Source organism: Sparus aurata, chromosome 10, assembly GCF_900880675.1.
Source record: "Sparus aurata chromosome 10, fSpaAur1.1, whole genome shotgun sequence".
Classification (NCBI taxonomy): domain Eukaryota; kingdom Metazoa; phylum Chordata; class Actinopteri; order Spariformes; family Sparidae; genus Sparus; species Sparus aurata.
In genome coordinates this window covers 14,376,050-14,385,835 of record NC_044196.1, presented here as the reverse complement: position 1 = coordinate 14,385,835, position 9,786 = coordinate 14,376,050, and the positions used below count along the sequence as shown (strand labels likewise).

Sequence of the window (9,786 nt, the reverse complement as noted above, 5' to 3'; positions counted from 1 at the left end):
AAACAATACAACTCACTGCTGCCCCCATATTATCACACAGTTGTTACTATACTTTCTGATGGGAAGACTATAAAATGATGAAGATCATGTCTTTGGCATTGCTGTACTGTACTTTTTCCTGTCATTAAGGGTTCTCTAGTCCTTTTATGGCCAGTTGGTCATTGTTGTTTCTCTGGGGCAGAGGATGACATGCTTCAATGGTGTTACAGTCCGTTGTCAATGCCGTTTGACTGTAGAAAGGCTGCCACCTGTTGCTCCACAGGGTCAGGAACAAATTCACTGTTTTATTTGTTCTCTCAAAATAATTGAAGATTAGGGCTTTACCTCAAAGATTTCTAGTGGTTTGAACAAAGGTTGAACGAATCAATTTATTTATTTATTAAGCAATTGTTTATTGTACAGCTTCAACTGATGTTTATAACACTTTATACATCTTAAATAAATACAGTTTTTTATCTATAAATATTATTTGGATGGTCATTATAAAGTTGCAACTGTTGTTAATAAACCCCTGTTAAATATATCGTTTATAAAGTATTTCATTGCTTGTTAAGAGTTAATTCTATAATTAACTTTAACTCAGTTTTTTAACATTTAATAAACATGTTACCAGTGTGTTTCAAATTGGGGATTTGCTACAAAATAAAAGACTCTTGATAATTATTGCTATTATGACACATTTAACAGTGATACATACATGTGAAAAAATAATTATAGTATGATTTTTAATGTCTAAAAACATGAACCACTGTTTGTTCAGATGCTCAGTAGATTTTTATTGTTGTATCAGGAGCCATCATCAGCAGTACACAGACATGACTGAGGAGAGGCAGTCTCTCCTTAGTTCTTACAGCACTTTGAGATAACACACATTAACTGTAGACAACAACAGGATGTACATGATTTCACTCAAGCTGTTATTCAACCTTTCTTTACCTGGTCGTGACATTTTCCAGGTTGAAGACACATTGTTCTTCTTCCTTTGTACATCACAACATCTCAAACATCCTCCACCTGCACCTGCTCCTTAAACTCCTACACACATATATCCTCGTGTTGTACAGACACACAGGAAGAGGTCTGAACCCCCTCCAGGCTGAACTCCTTTATAATGAGTTTACTTGTATTTACTTTCCCAACAACTTAAACATTGTCATATCATGGTGGATATATAAGACAGCAAGCAAAAGCTGAATCATATTGGAAAAACTCAGGAAGTTCCCTCACACTTGAGATCAATGATTTAGTATTTCATGTTTGAGTTTTATCTGGTAAATGGTAGTGTCAAACATTAAAGTGTTGATCCTCTGTGGACCATCAGATTGTGATATTTATTGTCACTTTAATGACATGAAACAGTAAAAGGAACAGATCAGACTTAGTGGAATAATTATACATTTTGGTTGATCACAGTGATATGACAGCAACAGCCACCTGTTTTAATCTAACTGCACCTTTGAAACAGAGTCACTGCATCATTGATCTCAGGTTGTTGGAAACATCTTTCTGAATTCATCGATTCTCACTTATCCTTAGAGACCAGGAAACCACTGAATGAGGTGTGGTGGTCACCTGCCCAAATCTCACAATTTGCAGCCATGCGCAGATAAACCTCGTCTCTTTCCTCCAACTGCAAGACAACTGCATTTCCTCCGCTATCAGTTGTGTCATAGGAAGTCTTTTCCTCTGATGTCCGGACTATAACCTGACTGTTCTTGAAGAGCTCCAGCTTTGATGCATTTTTTCCAGCCTGATAGAAGAAGGTGAAATAATAAACACCTGCAACAGGTGCAGTGAAGACACCTGTGAAAACAACAGAGAATTCATCAGTTTCATTGGTTTGAAAGGCTTTGAATCTGACATTAATAATTACAACATGATAGAAGTGTGTAGCCAAAGATGAATACTTTTTGCAGTAACATTCAGTAAAAGAAATAAGTTCATCTACTTCATGCATGGGTGTAGAAAGCATTAAAAATGTTGGTGGATAAGATTGCACTTCTGAGTCCAGCCCCCACTGTAGCACCTAAAAATGCATGGGAAAAAGATTTGGGGGTAGACATTACAAAGGTCCAGTAGAGGGACATTTTAAAGCTGGTCCACTCTTGGTCTATATGTGCCAGGCACAGTCTATTCCAGTGGAAGGTGCTTCATAGAGCCCATTTCACCAACGCTAAATTGGCAAAGATATATCCCAGTCACAGTGACGGTTGTAACCGCTGTAAGCAGTTCCCAGCTGACCATGCACACATGTTCCGAGGCTGACCAACTTTTGGTCCGATGTATTCCAAACTCTCAAACAGGCTCTGAAGACAAATTTATAACCAAACCCCCTGACTGCTCTTTTTGGTCTCCCTCCAATTAAAAACTTGCCCAATGCTACATAGCGTGTCATGGCCTTTACCACCCAGCTCGCCAGGCATACCATTCTCCTCAAATGGAAACATGTTTCTCCCTCCACTTACAACGGCTGGATACGTTAAATTTTACAATGCCTACATTAAGGGAAGTTAAGGTTTTCACAGAGGGGATCTTTGACAGCATTTCATAGACCTTGGGACCCACTGCTGGCTGATATTAGCAATAGTCTTACTGTTATTCCTGATGATACCGAGGAGGAGGAACCCCGCCCTCAACTTATTTTTCTTCTTCTTTTTTTTTTTTGTTCTCTTCCTTATCGTAATATTTGGCTCTAGTTTGTCTTACAGTACCTTAAGCGTTTACTTATGTTGCATATGTTACTATGTAACTATAGTTGTTTATTGTGACCACATCTGACATAGGTTGTCAGGACGGAAAGTGGGATTCTTGTTGGGGTTTTCTTTCCCTCCAATGCAGACACTCGGGCATGATGTGAAACTGTTGTACTTTTTTGTACTGTCTGCTGAAGTTGAATAAAGAAATTGGAGAAAAAAAATAATAATAATAATTTGGTGGGACAATTTTAACGCCGGTTTGGAGTTTCTCCTCTCGGAAAGGTTTTAGTAGAGTAGATGTCATTTCCTGTATTCTGATTCCATTCAACAGGTGGTTTGATTCTTAATCTGGCTATAGTAACATCAGAAATGTTATCAGTAAGTCGACATTTTGCCATTTCATCCATCGTTAATATACACTATAATATTACTACTGTTGTTCTTTTGGTCTGGCACTGCACAGGTCATCAGTAAATTTAAACCTTGATAATCTGTCACACTTTGAACAGGTACAGATAGTAATCAGATTACATATATTGATAATGATATACAGCTACAGTATATTCATCAGACCAGTTTGTATCAACAATCTAACAGTTACAGGTGATTTAGGCTGCGTGTGATGTCCTTACCTGTAGAGCTGTCGTAGGCACCACCGATGTTTGTGAGCACTTTGTTGTAAGCCAGAGTAACGTCTGTCTTGAATGGTCCATGAACCCCACCTTTCTCTAACATTGTGCCGAATGCCACCTCGGTTTTGCCTGTGTGAAACAAAATAGTTTCATCCTGTTGTTTTATTGAAGCATTTCTCTTGTTGAACATTATGTTTTTTATCACATTACAAACATATGAAAGAGGATTAGGACACTGCAAAAAATATAGTTCTGACTTTTTTTTTCACAAATCTGACTTTAATTCAGACTTTGATCTCAGAATTCTAGATTTAAAGTCTGAATTGTGAAAAAACAGTGAAAATAATCCTGTTCCATACAAACATGACTTAAATAGTAACTTGTAGGTTGAAGTTTAGTACAAACTGAACTGTTGTCAGTAACAAACTTTTGAACATCGTGGAGTGAAACAACACAGTGTTAGGAATCAATTTCCTGCTCATGGACATTACGTCTCCTCATTTCTGTTAATTACTTGCCCCTTGGAGGCTGAGTACCCTTAGCAAAAAGTAGTACACTTGAAGTTCAATTTATTAAGTATGCTTGAGTATAAGTAAAAGTATAGCAAGTATACTATGGACCATGTACTTGTAGCATACTAGAAAGTATACTAATTTAATACTTCTTCAGACTAAATTGGAACATTTTAAGTTTATAAAAGTATACTTTCAGTATACTTTATAAGGTCATTTTAAATTTACAGAAGTACACTTTCAAGTATACAACAAGTACACTAATCTATATACTACTAGTGTACTAAGTATATACTTCTAGTCCACATTTTAGTTCATTAACATTTAAGTTTATAACAGGGGTAATACCTCAAGGCAAATGTGTGTAGTGAAAAACATTTTTATTCTGCTAAATTAAATGTAAGCACAACTCAATAAGTCAACCTTTTTCTGTACTTACATCAAGATATTGAAAGTATTACCACTTGCAATGTGACAAGCTTTAGCAAGAGATCCACCATTTATTACCATACATGCCCACAGCTTAACAGACGGGAAGTTTCTCCTGGAAAACACCTCTTCACTCACGGTGCCAACATTTTTATCATCTTTGTTAATTTGACACAATTTAACCACAGAACAAGGATGTGAATTAACCCGCAACCATCTTACACATCATCTTATTCACAAACACATTCATAAACCATAATTACACCAACAACAACAGAATACCCAAGAGTCTTTGCGCCACAGTCCACATTATACTAAAGTACAAGTATAAGCTTTAGTATTAAAGTATAAGTATAAGTATTAATGTACTTAGTCTTAGACTATTCTTTATACTTTTCAGTATAAGCCAAGTATACTTCACTATACTTTTCTTAAGTATATAAAATGTAGTATATAAAAAGTACACTTCAAGTATACTGCCTCAGTTTTAGTATAAAATAAGTATACTTGTTGTACACTTGAATGAACTACTTTTTGCTAAGGGTAGCTTTTTTACAATCATAAGACTGAGGTTCATCACATGTATATGAACATGTTTCAACTTTATCAGTGTCAAAACCAGCACTGGAATTCATTTTGATATTGATTACCATTAATGAATTCCTTGATGTCACTTTTTTTTCTCCTTTTTAAATCCACAACATCTCTTTAATAAATTATTAATTCAAATTTTGAAGAAGAAAGTCTCATTTTACCTTTCTCCAGTTCCTTCAGCCTGTTTTCCAAAGCTATCAGTTGTTCTGCCATGGCATACAGGGATTGCCCCAGGTCACTCATGTTGGGTTTGGAGGTGGACATGTTCTTCACTCGTCTTTGCTCGTCTCCAAAGTTGTGATCAACACAATCGCTGCTGCTGCTTTTATATTGTTCAATCAATGGGAGGTTGTTGTCACATTTCTCCCTTAACTAATCACAGAGTATCTTTTGTAGTGGGAAAACCCACATCCTGGCTCTAAAGATGATTACCAAATTTCTCAGGAAAATGGGAGGCTGTGTCAACCTGTGCACTGATTTACAGAACTTTCATCAAGTATTTCTTATGAAACACTGTGACAGCATGACCAAGGAAAAAACAGAACAAAACCTAAAATAAACATTTTGATTTAGTTTTCCACAGAGAATGTAAAAAGACAAAAGCCAAAGGATGAGTGATAGCAAATTAGTTTCTGGGAAGGTGATTATTCAGCACAATATTTGCCAAATTGCCTGATATTATTTGTGACATCTTGTATCTGCAGCTCATGCAGTGTCCAAAATTAGTTTATCATCTGTGGACCACCAGACTTTTATGTGTATTGTCACTTTCCTGACCTTAAGGTGCCTCGTCTCAGTGTCTCTGTCTACAGAGTTAAAATGTTGAGACGAGGCATTAGAGAACGTACATAACAGCATAACATCCTTAAATCAACCCATAAATCTGACCCGAGTCGTAGGAGTCTGAAGGATTTTCCTAGAACTGTCACAAAAATATCTCCTCTTAATAATCCATTATGACCCATACACACAGTATTAATCTATTAACATCAAACACGCATACAACCCTGATTCCAAATTTGGTGATTGTAAATGACATTTTTTCTGATCTACTGAAGGATTAAATGTTCTTTTGTGTGTTTAGTAGACTCTTCTCCTTCTTGAACCAAATAAACAATTTAACAACACGGCTGGATTAGCTGGAAAATGCATCATCACACAAGTAACATGACTGTTGTTCTGAGCTGTTTTTGGCCGTTCACAGTTGATTCATTTTGTTGACGGCACGTTTAGATGCTGGGTGTGATTACGACACTGAATAGCTGCCTGTGTCTTTTCTTGAAAACATGTCAGCTCAGAGTTTCAGGAGGCATTATTTCAAACTGTTAAAGATACATTTTGTAATCAACATCAACGTCTGAACAAAAGCTGAAAAAACACACGCACAGGCACACGCACACACAGAGTATACTGTTCAAACTAAAGAAATAACCCAGTAAAATAAGCTAATATTTAGATTTAAACTGCAGATCCTCTTGTTTTAATTATTAAAAGATGAGCAGGTGCTTTCAAAGTAAGATCCTTTGACTTGATTCAAGTAAATGTCTTGATGAGCAATTTGTTTTTTTTTAGATATTTTTAACACTCTTGTAACAATACAAGGGACATATCTGTATCCAGTCATTGAATAAAAGATACCTTTATTTGCAGATAAACTGTAAGATAAGTCTTGTGTGTGCGCTGTAAACGCTGGGGGGGCTGCACTGCCCTGAGGTGAGTTCCGCTTTTTTAGTTGTTTCAACATCATGTTATTACTTAACCTGTACATTGGAAAATGTGGGCCTGCAGTGCACCACACAGTTGACTGGTTTATGGAAGTTTGAACAGGTATCGAGAAATATCTCAATCAAGAAACAACTGTTGAAGCCCTGAAGGGTCCTGAGTCACACATATCTGTTTCATCCTGACAACAAGTTACATTTTTATTCGATCTCTCGAGATTACAAGTTACTTGTATCAATATCACAGAACAAGAGACGTTTTCCTGAGATAATAAGACAGATTTATTTGAATTGATTACTACATAGACACTGTTATGTGGGGTGGGTTTGGGAGTTTCAAAAGAAACAATAACAACTTTGTAATGAACGTCTGCCTTTTAAATGTTTCATCTATTTATTTGATATAAGGGTATTCATATGTGGGGGTTTCTGTATCTACAGTGACTCTGCCTGTGTCATGTTGTGTTCCAGGGTCCCTATACTGTAGGTGGAGTGAAGGCCAGGGTCTTCAGAGGAGGTGTGGATTACCTGTACTACATGGCTCACCTGTATTTAAGTTGTGTCTGAAGAAAGAGGGGGTCGTACACAATACAGTTAACTGCTGCCACCCAAATATCACACAGTCGTTACTGTACTTTCTGGTGGGAAGAATATAGAATGATGAAGCTTATGACTTTGACATTTCTGTACTTCAATTTTTCTTGTTATTAATTGGTGACATATACCCTGATACAATATGCCATGGGTTGTGTACAGGCCACAGTTGGGCAGCCATGGTGCTGGTTCTGGGCCTCATCTATCCATCCAATTCATTCTAGTTCTTTCCACTTTTTGAAAATTGCAACTGTTGAACAGTGAAAATGTTTCTATCTTTGACCCAGAACTTCCACTCTTGTAACATTTGTGTATTCATAAATGAAAAAAAAAAAATCTTAAAATCTGAATAAGTAGGATTTTACAGTGGCTGACAAGTCCCACTTACCAGAAGCTTTCGTGTTGCTCAAAACTTCAATCGGCTGATTAAGTTAGTCCAATCTCAATATGCAATAAACTACCACTACGATGAATAGTTTATAATATGAAATTATTTTGTCTCTGAAAACATCCCCATCAGCCACATGACATGTATTCTGTTAACAGAACAAAGTGTTTCCAGTTTTGGATTTATTTCAACTTTACTGTCAAGTTCAAGTACAGTGAAATACAGTTTAACATCTAACCAGAGTGCTAACTAGTAAAGTGATGAGCGAGTCAGTGCCTCATATGCAGATGAGGATATCAACATGTGGATGTTGTAGAGAGAGGTGCAGAAGATGAGCATATTGATAAACAGTGATAAGTATTAGTTGCATACTGATGGAATATTGTTTCAGAAAAAGATGAGCATAATAATTATAAATTACATATACAGGTAGAGTTATGTTTATACGGAGAGGTATGTACAAAAAGCTGTGAGCATATGGGACTGTGCATATTTATATAAAATGAATGTCAAAATTAAAATGCTTAGCAACTTAATAATAATATCATTTAAAACATGGAAATGATTATATGTTGATAATAAACTTGTTTGTTATATCATTTTAGATTCACTATTAAAATATTCAGGACCACCTACAGCTGAACAATCAGACCAGGAACAGCCATGCATCTCAGCTGCTCCAGTTTCCTCAGGTGAGTTTAATGTTTGCCATGTCTCATCCAGTCAATGTATTTGCACTTATGTGTTCTCTCTACGTTTATGGACCTCGAGCCACCAGAGGAGACACTATAAGAGCATGCTGCTCTCCCTGCCAACCTCACCCTGCCTTTAACCACTGAGCCTGGATGTTCAGGTGAGTGCAAGCTGCTCATCTTGTTCTCTTTGAAAAAAATATCAGGTTCTGCTTAATGCTGCAGTCACACGATAGCATTACATTGACATTGTGTGTGTAGTAAGTTATCTTGAATACAAGGTGAAGCAGCAGGTGAAGAGCGATATGCAGAGTTTTACCGTTACATGTGTTAAACCACTTAGAAGACATTAAAGGTGCAGAGAAACGTTCACTTTTATTACTTCATCAGACAAGACCAGGACGAAACATCTGCAAGCTGTCGACAAAGCACGTGAACCACACATTTCCGAAGAATTAGGTTTCATTTATGGGAACCTGTCTTTTTCTCGCGTTTATGTGCCCACCTGGGAGCCACACACACTCTCCAGACCTAACAATGTATCATACCTGTTCAGAGGCCCCATATATACAGATTTACACATTTCAAACTAAACAATTAGGTGTTTGTTATGGGAACCGATCTCTTTCCGGTGCTTATGTGCCCATCCCTCCACATGAACCACACTTTACAGAATAAACAACGTATCATATCTTCTCACAGACACCTTATATACACCTTTATTTGTGCCTTTTTCTCATTTTACTCTGTGACCACAATGAGTAGGCAATTTACTGTCAGAGAGTCTCTTGACCGATTTTGTAAATCAAATGAAGAGGAAATCAAAGTTGAACCGGAGATAGAGGAAGATGTGTCAATAATGACATCGATCCTGAATTGGATCCGGACCTTCATGAGACGGACCAGTCAACAGATGGAGCAGCTCCAGAGGAAGAGGCACATGGAGAAGAGGCACCTGAGGTGACATTCCAGTCCAAGTGTGGCAACTTGCTCTGGTATTCTTCCTCCAAGGACAGAGGAGGCAGAGCAAAAGTGGAAAACATTGTAAGGATGACGCCACGGCCAACACGATATGTATCATACCGTGTGGATGACATCAAGTCCAGCTTCTAACACTTTTTACCAGAGTCCATGGAGGAAATTATGCTGGACATGACAAACCTGGAGGCAAAGTGTGTGTATAGGGACACATGGACGTTGTTCTGATCAACTGAAGGATCAAATGTTCTTGTGTTTACAAGATTCTCCTTCTTCTTGAGTGAAAGAAACAATTTAAAAACAATGTTGGATTACCTGAAAATGCATCGTTACACAAGTAAAAACATTACCGTTCTTCTAAGCCTTTTTTGACTGATGGCACTTCAAGATGTTGGGTATGATCATGACAAGGAATGTGCCTGTGGCTATTCTTGAGAAAATGTCAGATCACAGTGTTTCAGGTGGCGTTGCTTCACATGGTTTATGATACATTGTGCAATCAGCATCAACGTCTCACTCTCACCAAAAAGCAACCAAGGCTTTATTTTTC

At 37.3% G+C, this 9,786-nt stretch overlaps 1 protein-coding gene across 1 annotated transcript; it reads right to left on the bottom strand.

Annotated features, from left to right (window-relative positions):
• Positions 1-755: 755 nt before the first annotated feature.
• LOC115589656 (complement C1q and tumor necrosis factor-related protein 9A-like) lies at positions 756-5,170 on the bottom strand. The gene is made up of 3 exons (XM_030430711.1): positions 5,025-5,170; positions 3,329-3,457; positions 756-1,803 (listed from the first exon to the last, which is right to left on the bottom strand). Exons 1-3 carry the CDS (start codon positions 5,125-5,127, stop codon positions 1,523-1,525), a joined length of 513 nt encoding a protein of 170 aa, XP_030286571.1. The 5' UTR covers positions 5,128-5,170; the 3' UTR covers positions 756-1,522.
• Positions 5,171-9,786: the final 4,616 nt, after the last annotated feature.